We start from the raw sequence: 20000 nt of genomic DNA on the forward strand, positions 1-20000 counted from the left end.
AGATGGTGTGAACTTCTCTAAGTACGGTGGGTTCCTCACTGCCTTCCTAACCTTAGAATCTGGGTCTCCTGCCATACACGGCTGGTGCAGCTGAGGCCTGTAGTGCCTTCCTCTGCTCCCCTCTGTAGAGCTCTTGTCTCTGTGGTGGGACAGGTAGTGGGGCAAATTCTCTGCTCTTTGCTGTACCAGATTTTTAGGGCACCTTCTGCTTTCTCCCTTCATCTTTCAATGCTGGAGACAACCAGGTGATCTTGCTGCTGCTGCAGGCTTCATCAGCCCTGGGCTGCCAGAGAGCAGGGAGAACATGCTGCTTCTGCATGGGCAGCCAGCTCAGTGTCACCCCCTCCTATCCTGGGTTTCTTGTTCCCATTTAATACTTACCAAGTTCCTGCCTTGGTCGCAGGAGCAGCTGCGACCTGGCAATGGGGGGGTTTCTCCACCAGGGAGCCACCATCAGCTCCTATGTGCCCATCACTGTCCAAGTGTCCAGAGCCTGTGGCACTGCCTGAACCCCAAGGACCTCAGTGAGGTTCCTGTCCCACCTGCCATGCTTTTGAACCATCCTGCATGTGGTCCTCTGTCCCACAGCCTTTCAGCAGTTGTAGCAGATTCCCTTGCGCAAGTGCCATACCGGCTGTGCCTGGGAAAAAGCAGTCTGGTGGCTCATTCCCAGGATGGGGTCTCCTACCAAGCCACTCTTTCTTTCCCTGGGGAGGAGGGGAGGTGGGGAAAGAAGATGCCAGGCTCCTTGCTGGACCCTTCTGCTGCTGGGTGTATTTTTTCCCTGCCTCTCCCCAAACCCTTCCCATGGTGTGCCTGGGAAAGCAACGTGTTGGAAGAGGGTTTGTGCGTGCAGGACAGACAATGATTGCTCTGCTCTGTTCTGGAAATGCAATAAATTGTCTTTGGCAGGAAGCCCCCAGCTCCTTGTGACTGTGAATAATTTGTACTTGGGGCATGGGAAGAGACACGTTCTGTGCTGGGCACGAGATCCCACTGGCCCCGTGACCACGACCTGAGGGTCAGTTTCCTGTACCCGTTCCCTCAGCCCTGGATTGGGTGTCTCACCCCACTCTTCTCCCTTGTTTTGGTTGCTCTCTCTCATAAAGCAGATGTGCAGATGGGGCAAACAGCAGGTCAGAAAGGTTTATTATTGCAGTGGATACAACAAGGTGCTGCGGGAAGCCAGGTGGTCCTGCAGGAGAGAAGGGCTCCAGGAGCTCCATTTGTTCTCACCAGTTTTCTTCCTGATCTCACCATCAATCCCACCATTGGTTAGACTTTGGTGCTCAGGGCTTTCTGACTCATGAGACCTTGGTTAGTGGGGACCTTCAGCCCCTCCATGGAGGAGCACTCTGTAGCCAGGGACGGGCCTTGTGAAGGGGGACTGAGCGAGGAAGGATGGGGAACTTGGCTTGCTGTGGTGATGTTTGATGGCTTTGCTGTCCTCCCTGCTCTGTCTCGGCATCTCAACACCCCATCTAAGTCAACACTGTCTTCTCAATAGGGACCAGAGTAGCCCAGTGCCAGGCCTTGCTGGTCCCTTTCTCTCTTTTCTGGTCTCACTGCTCTTCCCACATCTCCCTCACCTCTCTGGTCCCATCTACCTCTCCTTTTCTGCCACCATAAGGGCTTTTGGCTGCCTTTATCCCCCATCCTGACCCCGATGTACTCCAGGAGAAGACATCCTATGACATGTCTACTACTTTGAGCTCCTGTCCTGGTACAGGGGTATATGCAGGCAGGTGGTGGGGGTCAGGGCAAAGCGGTGCTGGGGAGGAATGATGGGGGGGGGGGGGTGGGATGCTCTCGCTCATCCCGCTGGCTCAGTCCTTCTTGAAGGCCGGGCTGTAAATGTTGCCATAGTAAGCCCGGCTGTACATGGCCTCTGGGCCGAAGCGGTAGGAGCCCTCACTCACGCGCCTGTTGTAGGGGGTGAAGGCGGATTTCCGGGGGACCGAGTACTCGGGCTCGAAGGCTGGGGCGCGGTAGAAGTTGTGCCGCAGGAAGAGGGGGTCCTCGAGCCCCAGGAAGGAGAGGGGGTGATGGCCGCGGTACATCCGCCAGTCATCCCGCAGCTGGGATTTCTCCTCAGTTGTGTGGGCCACGGGTTTGGTGTCCTCCTCCTTCTGCTCCGTCTCTGGGCTGGGTTTGCTGGACCCGGTTGCCTCCTCTCCCTTCACCGACTGCCTGCGGAGCTGAGAGATGGGGTGAGCACCTGGCCAGGCTGTACCCGCCTGCCAGCCCTGCTCTCCCTGTGCTGCACAGCCCCCTCCACTTGGGAGACCTCAGGACAGGCCAGTTTGTCCCCAGAGGGGTCCCCGGTGCAGGGGAGTGACTGGCTACAGCCTCTGAGCAGCTGCAGTGGAGAAATAGTCCTGGGGGAGTAGTGGGATGGAAGCAGAAACAGTCTCAGCCCGAGCTTTCACCTTCCCAGGAATTTGTGGTGACACCCTGGATTGACCATGACCCGTGTAGAAGTGCCACCACTGGGTCAATGTGGGGACGACTTGCTGCCACAGGTTGGGAGATGCTCAGGAAAGCAGAGGTGACAGAGGTGTACCAACAGCAATCCATCTCCCTGTTTTGGTACCTCCGGGCACTGCCCAGCACTATAGGCAGCTCATGAAAAGAGGGTGGGCAAAAGGGGGGGATTTGCTGGAGATGGATGAAACTTGCCTGGGGACAAACTCACCGGCACATAGCTGTACAGGGTGCCCAGCAGATGCTTGGGGGCACTGACAAGGGTCCCCCCAAGAGCATCAACTGTCTCCATGGCCTTGGAGAGCCTGCGGGGAGTGAAGAGGATCAACCCCTCTGCCACATCCCAGGCCACAGCGGGGACCTTCTTCACGCTGGAGATTCCGGAGGTGCAGGCATTTTGTAGGTTGTGTGCCACGCTGCCCACCAGCCCAGAGCTATCTCCTGCCTGCTGAGAGAGACCAGCTGAGCCACTGGCTCTGTCTCCAGGGCAGGACAGGGGTGGCCCTGAGCTCCCAACCCCTACTGAGCCTGAGCTCTTTCAGCTCGCTGCTTGCAAGAGCCACCACAGCCCTTTACAGCAGGGTCACTCCTTGTTTCCCCACCCCCAGACCCCCAGGGACCCCCCAGTTCGGGTCTGCGCTTCCACTGCCGGCAGAGGTGAAGGGCAATGACCCCGACCTGCTGCTTCCTGTCCCACGTCCCCATGGAGCTAATGCTGGGACCTTTCCCAGCCCCACCAGCTCACACCACCCCTGGCTGCTGGGATCATGGAGGGGGCGGGTAGGGGGGTGTTTATTGGGGATGTTCAGGGGCTTGCTGGGGGGACACCTCACAGCAGCAAAGGAGTCTTGAATATAGAAGCCAAGGTGACCCAGCTCAGCACAAAGGCTGCCTCCAGCTTTGGGGTTCTGGGAAGGGGACCCTTCCTCACCTCCCCCAAATCTGCTGAGATTCATCAGGGATGGAGTCCTACTTCCCAAGGGTATGGGGGAACATTATGTGGGCAGGAGCACACTTTGAGGTGCCCCTGCATAACCGCCCCCCCTTTTCTCTTTACCTCCTTGGTGTGGTTGTCATCTTTCTTCCCTGCCTTCTCCTGCTTCTGCTCTGGTGCCTTGCTCTGCCGCCGGCTCAGCCACCCACCCACAGTGCTCTGCTCATCACCGTGGACCTGTGGTGCCTCGGCTGTGCTTGGCTTGGCCAGGCTGCCCTGGAAGGGGAGCAAAAAGCCACCACGCAGGGGGAGTTGGTAGGTCCCAGTGACCCCATCTGATTTAGCCTGAGGATTTCACAGGGTCCTGGGGTACACAGGGAGCAGAGGGGCTCGTTTGTGCATGTGGGAAAACCCACAGGCAGTTCGGAACTTCAGGATTTTGGCACGGGACAGGGAAGGGGTTCCCACTGCAGCGATGGGTGGTAGAGGAGAGGTGCCTCCTTCTCATCGCCCTCTCTAGGCCTCTAGAAGGGCTTTTTTTTGCTTTAGGGAGGATGTTATGGCAGGGCCGTAAATCAACAATATACATTGGGAGCTGGATAAAAATAACTCATCTAACATGGTACAAATTTGTGTGTGAATTTGCAGCAGGAACTGCGGGCCCTGGCTCGTCCTGATGACTGGGGGAACCACCCTGCCCACCACTCTGCTCTTGGACATGCTCCAAGGAACCTGAAATATCTCATCTGAAAGCAGGATCAGCCCAGAAAAGGGTATGGGGGAGCAGGATCACAATGGGTAGGTTTGGGCACTCACCACGATGGGGACCCAGGTGACCAATTCCTGCCCTTTGGCTTTGGCTCGCTGGAGGCCTTGGGTGGTTTGCTGGTAAGCGTGGTAGGAGATACTGCTCACCAAGGCACCAATCCGGCCCAGGGTGCTGGGATTGTCGGCAGCACTGGGAGCACTTGGCTGCTGCTGTGAGACCTTTTCTTCTGACCCACATGTCTCTTTGGGTTTCTGATCTAAAGGCAGAAGAGGCAGAAGAGCAGTTGGGGGGGGGGGGGGGGGGGGACGGGAGGTTACAACCAGGTGGGACAAACCTCCTAGGCAGTCCTACACCAAAATCCATGGATTTCCCCCTAATCCACCCCATAATCGAGGTGTTACCCCACATGTGGATGGCCCTCCCCATACACCTTTAAATGGGGTTTGGACATCAGGACTACCTGCAACTTCATCCTCCTCTGGCAGCATGTACTCCATCAGCTTCTCCAGCCCTCCCAGGGCTGTGTCGACTCCCGCAGCTGCCATCTGGCTCACTGAGCTCCTCCTTGCATACTTTGCTGTTGTTTCTACAGTGCTCTTGGTGACTTCCAAGCCTTCTGCTGCCAACTCCTTGATCTTATCCACGGAGTTGCCAAGGGTGCTTTTGGCATTTTGGAGTGGAGTGGAGATGGTGTCCTTCAGTTCAGATGCGAGCTGCAGGTGGAGTGATGGAGAACAGCCCTGCTGGTGTGCTCAGGGTGGCACAGGACAGCTGGAGGAACCGTGGGGGCCTCACCCATGGCCATAATACCAGAGAGCTTCAAAAGGGGCATAAGAGCTCTCTGCAACCCAGGCTGGAGGTAAGCTGGCAGGGATGGGACATAGGATGCTGTTGACCTATTTTTGGGTCTCAAAAATTGAGACCCTATTTTCACTTCAGCCATTCCCTGGGCTGCAGGAGCCTACGGAGGAGTTCTTGCATAGAGGAACTGCCTTGTTTTATGCCCAGCAGCCCATCACCATCCAGAAACAAGGCTAGGGGAGGAGAGGTGTTGTGGGCTCTGCAGAGGGGTTCCAGACTGCCCCATCTGTGACTTACCTTGTCAACAGGATACTGGAGGGCAGGGATCTTCTCCTCTAGGTGGTCCAAGCCCCGGCAGGCCAGGTCATTAGCCACAGTGACTGTCTTGGGCAAAAGCAGGGGGGTGGGTTGGTCAGAAAAGCTCTGGAGCTGTGCTAGGGGTGCTGCCAGCACTGTCCCACCAGGGAGGCTCAGGTGGCTCTCCTTGGCCATGTGTCCCCCCTCCTGTAGATGGACTCACACTGAGGTTCCAGCTTGCGCACCACGGGCTCCACGCTCTTCAAGGCCAAGGCACCAGCACCCTGCACGCCCCGCTCATAGACCTCACACACCGAGGCCACAAGAGGGTGGGCTTCCTTGGTGCTGACATAGGTCCTCTGGAGGCTTTCACAGGTCGAGCTCACCACTGGCAGCTGCAGGACCCTCTGCAGCACGTTCTCCTGTGCATCACAGATGGACATGGGTTAACCCTTCCTCGAGGAATGGGCCTTTGTCCACACAACAGTAGGATTTGATGTGTTGCACAGGGGACCTCAGCTCACACTGACAGAGGAGGACATTTCTCAACCCCCTGGGTGAAGGTCTCACAGATACATCGCCTACAGCACAGTTATGGACAACCAGGCTGGTGGCTTCCACCTAACGAGCAGGAACACCACAGGCAGTTGGAGGGGTGATGGTACTCACTTCCATCATCTCTCAAGCCTGACTGTCCAGGCACTCCCTCTAACTTCACCCCCCTGGTTCTGCTGCTTCTTCCATCTGACTCAGCCCTTGCATCTGCCTTTGAACCAGCAAAGTCCCTTTTGCCTCTGTGGCACCTCTCTCTTGTCACCACTGAGACAAGTATGGGATATGGACCACAAGAAAGAGAAAGGTAGAGGAGCAGGTCTGACTTCATGGCGCAAAGGGCTTTGCTAGGAGCCATTAAAGAATGCACCAGAGCTCTCTGGGGTGGCAAAGTACCATGACCCTACACTTTGCTAGCACAGGTGACAGGATGACAGTATAAACACCTGTGTGTGCTGCCAGTGCCAGAACATGGCTGGAGGGAGATCCCTCAAAGCTGGGTGAGCAGGATAAACCTGCAGCTCCCACCCTCCTGCTCTCAGCTAGCGCCCACCTGCCAAGGTGAGACAACTGAGAGGTTGCAGCCCCAAGGGAGGTCCAGGGCAAACGTTGGCTCCTCACAGCAGCCATGAAGCAAGTGCACGGGACGGAGCTGAAATAAAAGGTGAGCTTTGCCCTGATCACTGCTGGGCAAGAGGTGAAGTTTGTTCCACTTGCGACCATGATTGGACTATGAATCTTCATCTTTGATAAAAATGGAATTGTTTTGTGCTATGTTATGCTAGTTTCAGCCTGGGGTGCGGGCAGCTCCTCACAAATCCTGCAGTTCAGCATCCCAGGGGCTCCAGCTGTTTGGAGCAGTGCTGCATCCACAGCTGCTGGAGGTTTGGGGTCTGCAGAGGGGACACAGGTAAAGGACAGGCACTGCTGCCAGAGATCGCTGAGGGCTCACGTCAAGTCAAGGTAGCCTTCTTGATTCTGAACTATTTAATTTCAAGCAAGTAAAAGGTTATCTTCTTTCCCTTTGGTGACACTCTGTATTACTGCAGGTGAAGGTCCATATGCAGATATGCAGGAGGACACAGGGGACAGAGTGAGATGTCACTCATCTGTCAGAGCCGGTAAGCGGTACGCTTGGCACCCCTCTGCCCTCCCCTCTGTCCCTCTTCCCATACCCACCTTAGCATTTCCATTTGGCAGAGCCTGATTCTTCTTCGCTGTCATCACGATGTATCCACCTGCAAAGCCAAGTTGGGAGCCACAGACCCTGCTGCAAAGGCAGAGCTGGGCCAGGGCCCCTGCACCGCCGAGTGTGGCAGGGACAGGAGCTGGGCTGAGACACACACCTCCCGTGGGTGCAATGGATGTGGCATTGCCTAATGCTTGACTTTTTACCAGTTCAGCTGTAAAAGCAATGACTCCACACAGCCCTCCCCTGCTACTGTGTCTCGACAGCCAGAGATGCAAAGGATTAGCTGGGAGGCTTCTAGTTTGGAGGAGCTACAGTGCAAGGCAGGGTACAGGGCACTGGCAGAGCTGTGGAAGAAACTCGGAGTGATCAGGACAGCAACAGATGTGCATGAGGGCCAGGGTGAGAGATGCAGGCTGAGAAAGGGGAAGAAGGCAAGGCATGAGCAGAAGAGGAGCTGTGGGTAGGGATGCAGGGCACACATCAGCCCTGCAGCTCTGCTGCTCACCATGCCAGTGCCTGATCCTGCACAGCCACAGCTTGATGCAGGGGGCAAAAGCACCCCAAAACACCCAGATCCACTGCTCCCAGCTCCGTAACACCCAAAAGCACACCTCCAGCTCCCACCCTTAGCACAGACACTCTTTTCTCAGCAACAGATGAAATTCAGGAGACTTAGGGAGTGTGAATGATCCCTGCTGTCCTGTGAGTAGTGCCTGGTGAGGTGCTACTCACCGAGGGGCAGCTGTCCCCAGCAGAGCAGGAGCAGAGGGTGGTGGTTGCTCGTCCCTTCAGCTGCGTCCTATGAGAGTGATGCTCGGTGCCCCAACCACTATCACCACAAGGCCCCACCTCCCAGTTGCGTGGGTTTGGGAGCTGGCTGGTTGTGGTGGAAACTGTCCAAAGAGCTCCCTGAAGCCACTGTAATTTGGAACAGATGATGCCAGAAAATCCCCTTTGTTGTCCTCCCTGCAAGGACCAGAAGCTGAGATGCACAGGAGTTCAATGCCACTCCACCAAGAGGAGATAAAGTCACCCTGGGACCTCGCCACCTCAAAAGCAACAGATCATGAGCAGCCAGGGAGCAGGTGAGAAGTCAGGCAGGGCTTGATATGGACAACAAGGGGATGATGAGTGCAGAAGAGATGAAAACCTTTTTGTATTTCTGGAGCCCCTGTTATCCCCCATGGTGAACCAGGATCCTGTCCTGTTGGGAGGCAGACAAAGAGTATAGTTTTCTCCCTAGGAAAATTTATTAAGGACAAGGAGCAGATGGCAGGAATGGGGGACATATCCTGCACACAACAATCTATTTTGGCCACGTTTGCAATTTCTAAAAAAATCCAGTGAGTATTTTGGGGAATAGGCTTTTAGCTGAGGGTTAGGGCAGACATTGCATGAAGAAAGCTCTAGGCATTTGCAGTAGTCAGAAAGAGAGGAAAAAATGAGGTTGGAAGTGATCTCTGGAAGCTACCTTATCCAACCTTAAGCCACCTTATCTGATCCTTACTCAAAGCAGGGATTGGGCTGCTGAAGGTCTCATCCAGTTAAGTCCAGTAAGATTCCCACCTCTCTGGGGCCCAGCTCAAACAGGATAACTTCTGTTGCAATTTCTGCCTGCCACCTCATATCCTTGCCCTGTGCACCTCTGAACAGAGTTTGTGCTCGAGTCTGTTATGGCACATGCTCCACATACTCCTAAACATCTTCCCCTCCTAATGTTCCTTTCTGTGACTCTCTTCAGGTCATTAAGATCCTCTGCTGCCGGGGGCCAAAAAATGCCACAGTTCCCTGGATCTAGAGTCACAAGTACTGCATGGAGAGCCATGGGGGGGCACCCTGCCTGTTCCCATCAGAATTAACAAATCCATTGTGGTATTGATTGAAGAGAATGAAGACAACACCTGTGTGAAGCAGTGATGAGTGTTGGTTATTAACTACAGAGATCAAGGATGAGCCACACTGGAGATATGAGGAGCCCATGGTAGAAAGAGGACAAATGCTGAGTACAAAGCAATAACCCCAGCCCAGGGCTCTGCAAAGCTCACAGCCCTGCCTGGTTAGATGGGTGCAGAGGACATGAAGGTCCTGGGCTGCCTCCAGCACCAGGCTGAGTCAGTCCCTGCCCTCCAGACAGGAGGACAAAGGGCAGCTGCCTGCTCCAATGTTTGCTCTCTTGGCACCGAGACATTTTCCAGCCCCTTTGGCCTTGCTAAAAGAGCAGCGAACATGCCAGCCTTCCCCCTGCCTTGGCTGGAGCTGGGATAAACAGACAACAACACAGCCTCTGCCCTGCTAACGCCTTTGCTCATCCCCTCCCCTTCCTCCAGGGCAAAGGCTCTGCCAGCTCCGGGCTCTGCAGTGCAAAGGTACCGCGGGGCTGCTGCTCCTGCCTGCACCATCACTTTCTGTGTTTCTGCAGGCAACATTTAGAGCCTGCCACATCAGCCCCTGCAGCAAGCAGCTTTACACCCTTGTCTCCACAGTTCCATAGCCACTGATACACCAGGGTGAGGGGGTGGTGAGCCAGATCCCCCAAGACCGGCACGGCATCTTTATACTTAGGTCTGGGAAGGGGCTGGAGATGTAGCTAATTTATTTCCATGGTCTGTAACAGGATCAGCTAAACCTAAACCACTGTTGGTGGATGTCTGTCCATTTTCTTTTAAGGGCTGCCTTCCTGGGCAATCCACTCAGTCTTTTATTTACAGTTCAAAAAAAGACACCAGTGTGGCTTAATTCTCCTTTGCTGCAATATAAAGGTATTACCTCCTGGACAGATTTAGAGAGCAATAGCCTTTCTCTTGGCAGTCAACCATTTAGACACTCTAAGACTTCTCACACCGTCCCCCAGTCACTTTTCCTCTACAAAACTGGTTCATTTGGTCCCTCCCTGGAGATGTTGGTGTTTAGACCTTTGATTATTCTTGCCGCTCACCTGGGAATCCCAAATGGCTCACACCTTTCTTGGAATATCATTTCAAGCACGGTATCAGCATTAGGAAGGCTTTGTCTGTAAGCCGAGTAGATGACTGCGTATCTCAGAAGACCACTCTTTACTGTTTCCATTATGAAATGTGTACAAGAGCAGTAATTTGGGAAACTCTTGCTAAATCACTGCTGAATGCAATGCTTTATACATTGTTCAGGAACTGACATGTTAGAGCTTCCAAGTTCACAAGGCTCTTACTTCAGGGGACAAGAGATAACAGCAAGTTTGGTTTAATGGCTATCCTGGCTCCATCCCTCCCCACCTCAGCTGGAGATGTATATGCAGCTTTACTTGGTACTTGCATAGTTATTTCTTCATGTTTTCCCGAGTGAAATGTAAGGAAGTCTGAAGCACCTGGCTGCTATTGTGAAAGGAAAGCTCTATAACCCAAGTTTAGCTGTAGACAATATCTCTTTAATAACATAATCTTTCAAAAATTCAGAGATGGGAGGGAGGATTCCTCCTTCAGCATCTCTTTTCCTCACTTTTAAGTTACACACACAGACACGGTGTCACACTCCTCGGTTTATTGCTGGTGCTCAAACAGCTGCCCTTGTTCCAACTGCTGTGTTAGATACAAAAAAGAAAAAAAGGCACTGAAAGGATTTTTTCCATCTGATTATGATTCTATGGCTTCAGTCACATCAGGTTAAGATACATTAAACTGCAGTCTCCAGCTGGGGAGCAGAAGGCCAGTGTTAGTGGTCAACATTAAGTAAAGAGAGTTACTCCTGTAAGCTCCAACCCGTGTCATACAGAACAGGAAAGGTAAGGTTAAGCCAGGCTGGAAATTCACTGCCCCATCTCCCAGGTTCTCTACTTGCTAATCCATGCCACTCTACAGGAGAATCATCAAAGCCTGGCTCATGGCTTTGAGGTGTTTGCCTGGCACAAGGGAAACAAAATCTTCTCCCTTGGCCAGGCACAGGAAGGTGTGGCTGGCTAGAGGTCACAGCACTGTGTCAATCCATTTCCCTTTACCTGTTACACATGAGAGAAAAAGAAATCAGTTTTCAAATGAGTGAAAGCAGTATTTTGTATCTGAGAGCTCCTCTGAGAGGGACTGAAGACATTGTTTTGGTGTTCTGTTTTGTTTGTTTTTTTTCCCAAGAAGATGAAATTCTGTAGAGAAAAGCTGGCCAAATCTTCCTTGACAGATCATCAAGATTGCTCTTCTTTAAAGAGACTGCTACACACACAGAGATGATAAACCTGACCAAAGGAGGGATGGGCCCCACAATGCCTGGAGCTCAAAGGCAAATGGAGTAAAGAAACAAAATAATTCCATTGTTAAAAAAGTGAGGAAGCCCTTGAAGACAACATATCCCATAGGTAATGCTGCATGATAATTAACTCCCAGTATGCTCTACTTTTAATGGTCTCGTTTCCATATTAAAAAGAAGAGCAGCTGCAGGCCACATTTGGTCTTCAAGCACACTACATTATCCTGTACAGTAGTCTCATTTTTCAAACACTTCATTGGCACGCTAACACTTCAGATTCAAACTGGAAGTAATTCCAACCACAACAACTTAAGTAAACTGGGAAACTGCCTTACCTTGCCTACTCAACTCCCCAGCCTTTTAATAAAGGAGACAAGCACCTTTTAATTTCTGTTTTCAGACAGCATAAGAAATAATGAGAGCACCTTGGTCCAGGTTAATCTCTGTTCACCTCTCCTGACAGATTAAACAAGGAGTCCAGAAAGTAGCAGAACACACAGGCCTAACTCTTAGGAAGAAAAATGGTATTTTTAACTCCTATATAATGTGCAAATTTTTCCCAGATGGTGTCAAAACTGGTACTCTGCCAAGTCAGGAGCAACAGAGACTGCAAGCCCTGTTAGACAGCTGGAGACAGCATTTCTCTAGACCACACTGCCAGACAATCACTACCAGTAAGGTAAGTGATGGGCAATGACAAAGCTGCAGGGCAAACATAAGGCATTTTCAAATGGTAGAACCCATTCAACCAGTGAGGGAACACACAAGAAATTTTATGGTCCTGAGAGGGGAAGATTGGGAGAATCAGATAGAAAATCTAAACCATGAATGCCCAAATCAGGTAGTAGGCTTTTTATCTCACAGGGGATTCTCACAATACCACAATAAACTCCATTCCCTTCCCTCTGGGAGCTTACACAACTAGAAACACACCCTAGTTGTTGTTTTTGCAACAACTTGCAGTTTTTCTGACTCAGAGAACTCTAAGCCAGGCTTCTGTCCTTAACTGCAGGTTCCAAAGCTCCTTATTATACTGGTATTTTTCACATAAAGTGAAAAGAGCAAAACAAGCTCCTCATCACAATATGATTAATAGAAAATTGTTGCACTTGGAATCACAGAGGTTTAGGACTTAAGGTGAGTGTGTAATGGGAAATTCAGTGCTTGTGAGCAGCTCCAGGCTCAGAGCTTTGGAAACCCAACTCCCTGCAAATCACAGCATCATCAGCACTCAGACAACCTTCTCCCCCATGCTGTCCTTCACCAAAGCCTTCAGCCATGGACTGCTGGAGCAGTCAGACTCAGTGGCCAGTGGTCCTTGGATAACATTATTGAACGGAAAGAAGAAAGTGCTGATTCCCTGGGACACAATTTGGCATTCATGAGACTACAGATCCAGTGTCACCAGTGCATATTACAGAAGTCATGGGAAGGACAGATCATGCCACTCTTCAGCTACCATCACACTGCATTCAAACCACTGCCTAGAGGTAACAGGATCCATCAACCCAAACCCATCAGAACACTCATTCTTGACTTCAGGCCATTTCAAACATGGCTCCTAACTTGCCTGAGCCCACTATAAAAAATCAGTAGGAACCTTTGATTGGTGAATTCCAGCTTTCCAGTGTAAACACAACTAGTTATGAGTCATATACCTATTAGAGTTGCCTATGCAGCTATTTCACAACCCTGTATTAAAACATAGGAACATCAATATTTCCTTATCTAGCAGCCATGTTCCAAACACTGTTCCTGTTTGTGAAATATCACCCTGCCTTCTCCCATCTCCACTCCATCAGGGAGTGTGTCATGGCACCAGACAAAGATACAGGGAAGGAAAAAGGGTAGAATTCACTCATTCAGAGGACAAAATTAATCTTCAGGTTACTGTGAGACATGTTCATTCTGAAAGTGCTGTATGGAGGATAAAAACCTATCAGTATCAAAGCTGTTGGCTCACTGAATACTATGGAGCTCTTTTTGTCACTGTTTCAGCTTCAGATGTGGGCTTGCTAATGTGAGAATCCCCACCAGTGAGGAGAGTACACCACAGAACCCAATCACTCCTGGGTTGGTCTTGTAGATTCCTAACGTATCCAAAGGGCCTGAGAGATCACAGAGATTCTTCATCAAGTCCAGCAGCAAAGGAGGATGTTTTTTCAGGATCTGAAACAGCAGATGGAAGACACCGTGCAAACTATCACATTTCACACCGTTTAGTTCCTGACTGTATGTGTCCCACAATAAATTCTCCTTTGTCTTTTCCTCCTGCACAGCTTCTTCCAGCCTCCAGGAGATCTCGTACCAGTCCCTGGCTAGATTCAGCAGCAGTGAAACGTAGTAACACTTGGTAGCCCAATTTCTCCACTTCATCTTATCAACATCAGGTTGGAGCCCAACACTCTTCAGCCACAGGACAGCATCACAGATGAAGTAGAGGGCACGGGTCAGGTTGGAGGCTGTGAGGCAGAAGCGAGGAACCACATCTGGCAGCTGCGTAGTTCTCCTGGCTGCTACCAAGGCATGTACCATGTTGCCCAGTCTGAACACTGCAAGAAACCCCACAGTGGTTAGCATGGCCTGGCCTCTACCCCAGCCAGAGACACAGCCCTCTGCAGCACAGCTCAGCACCGTCTTAAAAAATCAGTGGCCCTTGGGCATTTGCAAACTCAAGCGTTTTCTTCTCACAGCACGAGAAGCCTGGGTTAGCAAGAGGAGTGTTCTGCCCTGCAGCAGCCCAGGACCTACGCACAAACTGTGTCAATAGCCAGGACTTGCAGCCTTCTCTTGCAGCTCTGTGCTCAGCACCTGGGTGCCCTCCGGGCCAATATCACCAACAGCTCTGAATGACACAACCAGAGCCTCCAGTTTCACCTGTATGCTGCTCTGGATTTCCCCTACCTCTGTGGACAGGAGATGTTACAGCACCAACCCCATTGCAACCATGAGCTACATCTTTCCTAAACTTCTGTGAATGCTGGAAATTCGTGTGCTGAACACACCAAGTCCCTCCTTAGCCATGGATTTGGCAGAGGTACTCACAGATCCCTGCAAAGAGGAGCTGCGTATTCCATTTCAGGTTATAATACAGGGCAAGCCTAATTTCATTCACTGCTCAGCTTAGGCTTCAGTCTGTAAAGGTTAACACAGTATTAAGCAAAGTGCTTTTCATAACCTGCTGCACTGTCATAGTGCCAGATGTTGGCAGCACCCAATCTTAATGGAAGTGCAAGTGTCCTGAATTTAGACTTGATGTTTATTAGAGATTTGTTTAGCAGAAGCAAAAGCATTATGGCTATGCTGCTAAACCTGCTGCCCTCTCTGCTAGAAATTATTGTACTCTGGAGCTAACTGGAATAGTAAAACACACGGCAACACATTACATTAGAATATTTGCCTCATACATTGAAGTTGTGCCAGGATTGAGCAACTGGAAAGTAGGTGCAAGATCAACCCTAAAGCAAGCAATACAAGCACAGCAACAGCTTAAATGTAATGGATGCAACTCTAAAACAGAAAAAAGTAATGCAAATGGTTAGCTGGTTAAATGGTTAATCCTGGCCCAAACCAGGACACTGTATGAAAAACACAGAAGGGTAATGTGACTTTAGTAGAGTGTAAAAGGTAATGAAAATTACTATGTGAAATAGGATTTAAAAAGCCATATCAAAGGCTGATCCTTCTGAGGTGATTTTATGGGGATCTTTAACTTAGGCCATCTCAACCTATTAACTGGAATGATTAATAAGGGCCCAGGGAACCAGCCGTGCACTGTAACTCTGTGGCCTGTCCTTGAACAGGGATGACAACTGGATCCCTGCAGCACCAGCTGACTTGTAACTTCTTTCCCTTGTTCTCCCAATGATAATTCAGATTCCCTTATCAGAGAGGAGGCTGAGGAAGCAACAAATGTCTGTTCAGCTCCATCCAGACCAGCAAGCCGAGGCAGGGATGAGGTTTATTGACAATTTTGTGACTATATTAAAAGAGGGTTTGTGGCTCAAGGTAAGCTGGCAACGCAAGGCCAAGAGCTGTTTTTGCTGCAAGCAGCAAGGGAAGGACTTATCCCTCTAGACACCAGGTACTTACTTTTCCGGCCAGAGCTCATGCTAGATTCCAACTGCTTGAGCTTCGTTACCAGCTTCTTTTTACCAGCCTTACGCTCTATGAGATAGCTAAGCAACATGCATGTGTACTGAGTGGCTCTGGAATGGAAAAAACGAGGAAAACGGCACAGAGGTGAACCAGGGACAATTCACAGGGATGGATGGGAGCAGCAGGGCAGCGTTCCAGGTCACGCAGTTCTGCCCAGGGGAAGGGGCCGGAGCGGGTGAGGGGCTGAGGCCATCCGGGCGGTGAGCGGCAGGCAGGGCCCTCCCGGGGGCACCGGGCAGCTCTGACCCCTGAGGAGGAGGCCTCGCGGGGCCGGCTGAGGCCCATCACCCGCGGGCCGGGGGTTGACACCGCGGGGGTCCCTTAGGTACCGGTACCGAGGGGCCGCTGCCCGGCGGTCTCAGCCCCGGCACGGCGCGGGGAGGCCGCCTGGCCCCGCACTCACCGGAAAATCTGGTCGCGGCCCTGGCTGCGGTTGGTGAAGTCCACGAAGCCCTCCATGGTGGCGGCGGGGGGCCGGTAGCTGCGGGAGGTGTGCGGGGGACGAGGCCGCTCCGCCCCGCTTCTCCCGGGCCCCGCCCCACCGGGGGAACCCTCCGCTCCGGAGCGCGTTGCCGGCCGGGCCCCGCGTTCCCTCACCGTTGCCACGGCGACCGTCAACGGCCCGGGGCCGGTGTCCCCGCAAAAGGCTCCCCCGGAGCTCTCCCTCCCTCCCGCTTGCACCGGGGAGGCGGGAGGAGAGCGGGCCCAACCCGGCCGCTCGGAACCCGGCTCCTGCTCCGAGGTTGGGTCGCTGCGTGGGGTGAGAGCGGTGGGGTTGGGCCCGCCGTGAGCCCGGATTCGGCCTGAGCTACCCCGGCCCCGGGGGGATGCTCGGAACGCACCCGGTGGCTTGGGAAGGAAGCTTATAACTTGCCAGTGAAATCACCCCGCTTTCCAAATTAATTGCTGGGATTTCATTCAGGCCGAATGAGTCTTTTAATGAAGAACAAGCTAAATTTTTTTTTTTTTTGGTCATAATTCTTATACAAAGTAGTGCCAGAGATTTTACACCCTGTTTGTAGGCAATCTGCGGGTGTCTGGGCTGACAGGCCCAGGGCAGGACAAATCCCCTGAGTAACAGAGGTGATGCAGCAAATAGAACTGAGCTATACAGAAGAAGATTGCTCTGGCTGCTCTCCTGAGAGAAATCTCCCTCCCCTCTTAGAGATCGTTCATCATCTCCCCCCCCTCCCATTACCTCATGAAAGCAGAAACCACACGATTCTTGGCTCTTCTGCATCTGCCGTGATTCCTGTGGTGTGCTTTGCACCTGGATGGGCATGGCTGCATGTATCTGGAAGCATCTCCTGGAGATTCCTCTGCCATCTGAAAATAATTGGTTGAAGGATGAAGAGGAAGATTTCTTCCTGCAGGATCCCAATCGGAACTGTAATGGTTTGCCTCAGCCCTTCAGGATGATCAACAAACTGACGGTGCTGGTTTTTGAGAATGCTGTGGAAATCATTGAAGCGAGGGAGATGCTCAGAGAGCCACAAAATCTTAAGGTCCAGCCCACAGAATGCTTTCCTATAGCTGAATTCCAGGTACAGAGCCCCTTGCAGCAGAAGTAGCATTAATCACCCTAGCACTTTTTCTAGAGAATATCCGTTCAGTTGGATTTACATCCTTCTGTTCATCTCTTTCCTCAGAATCCACCACCATTTCGCTGATTCACTTCAAAAGGCTGCACTGCCTAAGCTTGTCTGACAGGTTCTGCTTCCCACCCAGCTATCACACCTCTCTGAAAAGAGAGAAGCAGATATTAAACAGCACTAAACTCACCTTCTGCTTCTCAGGGTGGCTCCACCCTTGTTTGCCCAGAGGAAAGTAATTAGTCAGTAGCACATAAATGGGCAAACACAGCTCTGTGATATGGTGAATCCTCTAATGGGAGCACTGAGAGCCTTCCCCATGGAGGTATCCAGGAGCATATGCTGCAGTTGCCTGGAGGAGCTCAGCATCCCATTGCAGCTCTGTGTTTGCAGTGGGAGGGCTGAGTTCTTGCCCTTTTGTTAATCTGAGGGGAAAGGTGGGAAAAAAAACCCAAAATTTTCTCAGTCCTAACACAGAACAATCTCTGTGACAGAGATGAGAGTCTCTCCCATGCTCTTCCCATTAAAGCTCATACAACAATTTTTTTTCCCATGCAGAATAACTCAGCCTTTTTTGTTGTTCAAAGCCCAGGAGTCTATCACTAGTACCATTCATCCTCCATTGGGGAAATTGTTGGGTACATTCCTCTTTTCCCTTTCTTGGCAGGTACCTGGGAGAGCCAATTGCCTTGCAGTGTCTGGAAAATACATCTTTGTCAGTCTGTCTGAGGGTCTGGCTGCCTTCAAGGTGTCTGACTGTGAGGAGTCCAGTGCTTCAGATGCAGTCAAGATGGAGATTTGTGCCATCCATGCCTCAGACCTGGGAAAGGATCTTCCTACGTCCTGCTTGCTGTGGATGGAATAGGTGAGTGTGATGTGGATTTCCTTGACCTAGGAGGGGATGGCTGTGCTCTGGAGCTGAGCAATTGGCAACTGCACTATGGAGGAGTAAATCAGGAGGAAAACCAGAATGGCTGATAGATTTCCTAGAAAGCCCTGCAAAGAGAGTGTGAGATAAAAGGTTATAGGGTGACAGAGTGGCCCTAGGGCCTTGTGATAAGTAGAGGGTGTGGGTTTGGTGTCCTCTCTGGAGCAGCAGAGGCAGATGCAGAGCTGAGACTGAAGTGCAGTAAATTTTAGGAACACCTTGGACCAGACAGAAAGAACCATAGCTAAGTATGAAAGAGCTTTCTGCCCGTGCTTTGTTTCAGCACCTGTAACTACACGGCTGTGGTATATACCTCAGTTTGTTGATTCCTCTGAATCCTGTTAGTTCTGGTGTTGGTACTTTTTAAACTGACTTCCTCATCTCTATCTACAACTGCGTGTTTGCTGGTGCTGGCATAAGAATGCTAAAAGTTTAGTGCTGGAAGTAGTGGGATACTCTTTCTTGAGGCTACGGGAAAAACTGTAGCCCTGTTCATTCTCCTGCACATACTGCAGCAGCATCTCCCAAGAGGACCAGCTCACTTTTCTTCTCCTCCTCCAGCTACTTCTGTATTTCTGTTCCAGGGCTCATCTGTCTCTTTCACAATTAAAGCTTCCTACTTGTTAAAATCCTAAACAAAGTGGGAATTGTAGCCTTAATTCCAACGACACCGGGCACAGTAAGTGCTGTAAGTGAGCAACCATGAGGAGCAGCAATTGTCCTCTGGAATTTCTGTCAGGGGCAGCAGCACTCCAAGAGTCTTACCCAATATTTACTCCTGTTCTTCCAACAATCTTTCTGGCCTTCACCCTGCTGAGAACTGTGTAAGGCCATGAAGCTCTCTGAATTGTCAGTCTTACCTTGAAGTCAGCCTGTTCTTCTTTGGCAGGGGGATCTCAGCAAATGCTTGTGTGGAGGTGGTGATTGCACAGGACTTCTGCTGCAAGGCAAATGCAGAAACATTGATTGCCATGCTCTAGCTGAGGGAGCAGCAGTAATAATATTTAAGTGCTACAAATGCTTTGGGTTTCCTCCCAGTCCCTCTTCCAGCTTAGAGAGCTGCTCCTGCCACTCCCTGTCCCTTCCAAAAGGCCTGGTGTGGATCCAGAATAATCCTAAAAATGAGCTCTCTGGAACTGGTCAGTGCAGTTCCAAGCTCCAAAAAGGTTCAGTGAAAGCAGTTTCTCTCTCCTCTCCAGAAGTGCCAAACTCAGTTCTTCCTCTAGTTTGCCAGTGTTCCCTACAGACATAAGCCAGACAGCACAGAGATGGTCTCTAAATCTGCAAGGAACTTGCTTCAGCATTCCTCTGTTTCATGGCAGATGCCTTTGTCAACCCATTTGCTACCAGTAGGTTTTCTGCTCTCATATTTGGTGGAATCTGCCTGAATGTGTGCTGAGAATGAGATATGTAGATTTCAGAGATCCTGCGTGAGACCATGTCTCACTTTACTTCTGAGGCTACAGGTCAAATTCTTTGGCTGAGTTGCTCCATGTAATTTTTTTGGTGGATATGGGGTCTTGAGGACTTCAGCTGGAGGATATGTCAGTCTCAGTCAAGCCTGTCAAGCCCTAATGGGAAAAGAGGTGGGCTGCATGGAGTTCACAGGGGTTTTATTTAAAAAAAAAATAATCTAAATCTTCCTTTAAAGATATAACAGAGACTGCTTGCTTGAAAGACCTTTTCTCCTCTTTTCCAATTGCTCAACATGGTTTCCCAATGCAGGCAGCACAAAAGCTTGGCTGGAGATCTACTGATTGCCCAAGGATTCCTGGCTGAAGGAGATGGAAAAGAACCTAGGAGCTGCAGCAGGGCTGTCTTACAGGGAGAGGAGGTCAAGCTGGACATCTGTTGTACAAAACAGTTCCATTTCCCACTTTGCTATTTTTTTCTTATACCCTTTTGCCTACAGGTCTTTCCCCAAGCCTAGTTCCTGCAGACAGTGACATCAAGGTACAGGCTGAACAAGTCTGTTGGCCCAGGGGGATGGAGTATGTGTCTCTGCAGCTTTACAGCCACCCATCCCACATTTCATAAGGCCTTTGTGTTATTGGGACATGCTTATTCTCCCAAAACAGGCT

At 51.1% G+C, this 20000-nt stretch overlaps 2 protein-coding genes across 7 annotated transcripts; both read right to left on the reverse strand.

Moving 5' to 3' along the window:
- Window positions 1–1132: 1132 nt before the first annotated feature.
- On the reverse strand, window positions 1133–9148 carry PLIN1 (perilipin 1). 5 transcript variants are annotated; one of them, XM_071754336.1, is made up of 9 exons: window positions 7762–9148; window positions 7017–7075; window positions 5509–5707; window positions 5286–5368; window positions 4648–4900; window positions 4235–4443; window positions 3542–3694; window positions 2696–2929; window positions 1133–2198 (listed from the first exon to the last, which is right to left on the reverse strand). In XM_071754336.1, exons 2-9 carry the CDS (start codon window positions 7059–7061, stop codon window positions 1827–1829), a joined length of 1548 nt encoding a protein of 515 aa, XP_071610437.1. In that variant the 5' UTR covers window positions 7062–7075; window positions 7762–9148; the 3' UTR covers window positions 1133–1826. The 5 variants fall into 5 exon arrangements, with proteins under 5 accessions (XP_071610437.1, XP_071610434.1, XP_071610436.1 ...); XM_071754333.1 differs by having other exon boundaries at window positions 2696–2932; window positions 7762–8028; XM_071754335.1 differs by lacking the exon at window positions 7762–9148 and adding an exon at window positions 7184–7735 and having other exon boundaries at window positions 2696–2932.
- A 1382-nt stretch (window positions 9149–10530) lies between these two features.
- On the reverse strand, window positions 10531–18909 carry PEX11A (peroxisomal biogenesis factor 11 alpha). 2 transcript variants are annotated; one of them, XM_071754340.1, is made up of 4 exons: window positions 18780–18909; window positions 16598–16725; window positions 15334–15449; window positions 10531–13793 (listed from the first exon to the last, which is right to left on the reverse strand). In XM_071754340.1, the coding sequence occupies exons 2-4, from the start codon at window positions 16723–16725 to the stop codon at window positions 13228–13230; spliced, it is 810 nt and encodes a 269-aa protein (XP_071610441.1). In that variant the 5' UTR covers window positions 18780–18909; the 3' UTR covers window positions 10531–13227. The 2 variants fall into 2 exon arrangements, with proteins under 2 accessions (XP_071610441.1, XP_071610442.1); XM_071754341.1 differs by lacking the exons at window positions 16598–16725; window positions 18780–18909 and adding an exon at window positions 15803–15964.
- Window positions 18910–20000: the final 1091 nt, after the last annotated feature.

The sequence above is a fragment of the Heliangelus exortis genome, chromosome 11, assembly GCF_036169615.1.
Source record: "Heliangelus exortis chromosome 11, bHelExo1.hap1, whole genome shotgun sequence".
NCBI classification, from domain to species: domain Eukaryota; kingdom Metazoa; phylum Chordata; class Aves; order Apodiformes; family Trochilidae; genus Heliangelus; species Heliangelus exortis.

Excerpts from the sequence above, each read along its gene's own strand:
- PLIN1 (XM_071754333.1), bottom strand. The coding sequence starts at position 7,061 with ATGACAGCGAAGAAGAATCAGGCTCTGCCAAATGGAAATGCTAAG. Across the intron at positions 5,369-5,508 it reads GCGCAAGCTGGAACCTCAGT|TCACTGTGGCTAATGACCTG; the intron begins GTGAGTCCATCT and ends TGCCCAAGACAG. Across the intron at positions 2,933-3,541 it reads ATGACAACCACACCAAGGAG|CAGGCAGGAGATAGCTCTGG; the intron begins GTAAAGAGAAAA and ends GGTCTCTCTCAG.
- PEX11A (XM_071754340.1), bottom strand. The coding sequence starts at position 16,725 with ATGGCAGAGGAATCTCCAGGAGATGCTTCCAGATACATGCAGCCATGC. Across the intron at positions 15,450-16,597 it reads GTGGTTTCTGCTTTCATGAG|AGCCACTCAGTACACATGCA; the intron begins GTAATGGGAGGG and ends TTTCCATTCCAG. Across the intron at positions 13,794-15,333 it reads CATGAGCTCTGGCCGGAAAA|TGTTCAGACTGGGCAACATG; the intron begins GTAAGTACCTGG and ends GGTTTCTTGCAG.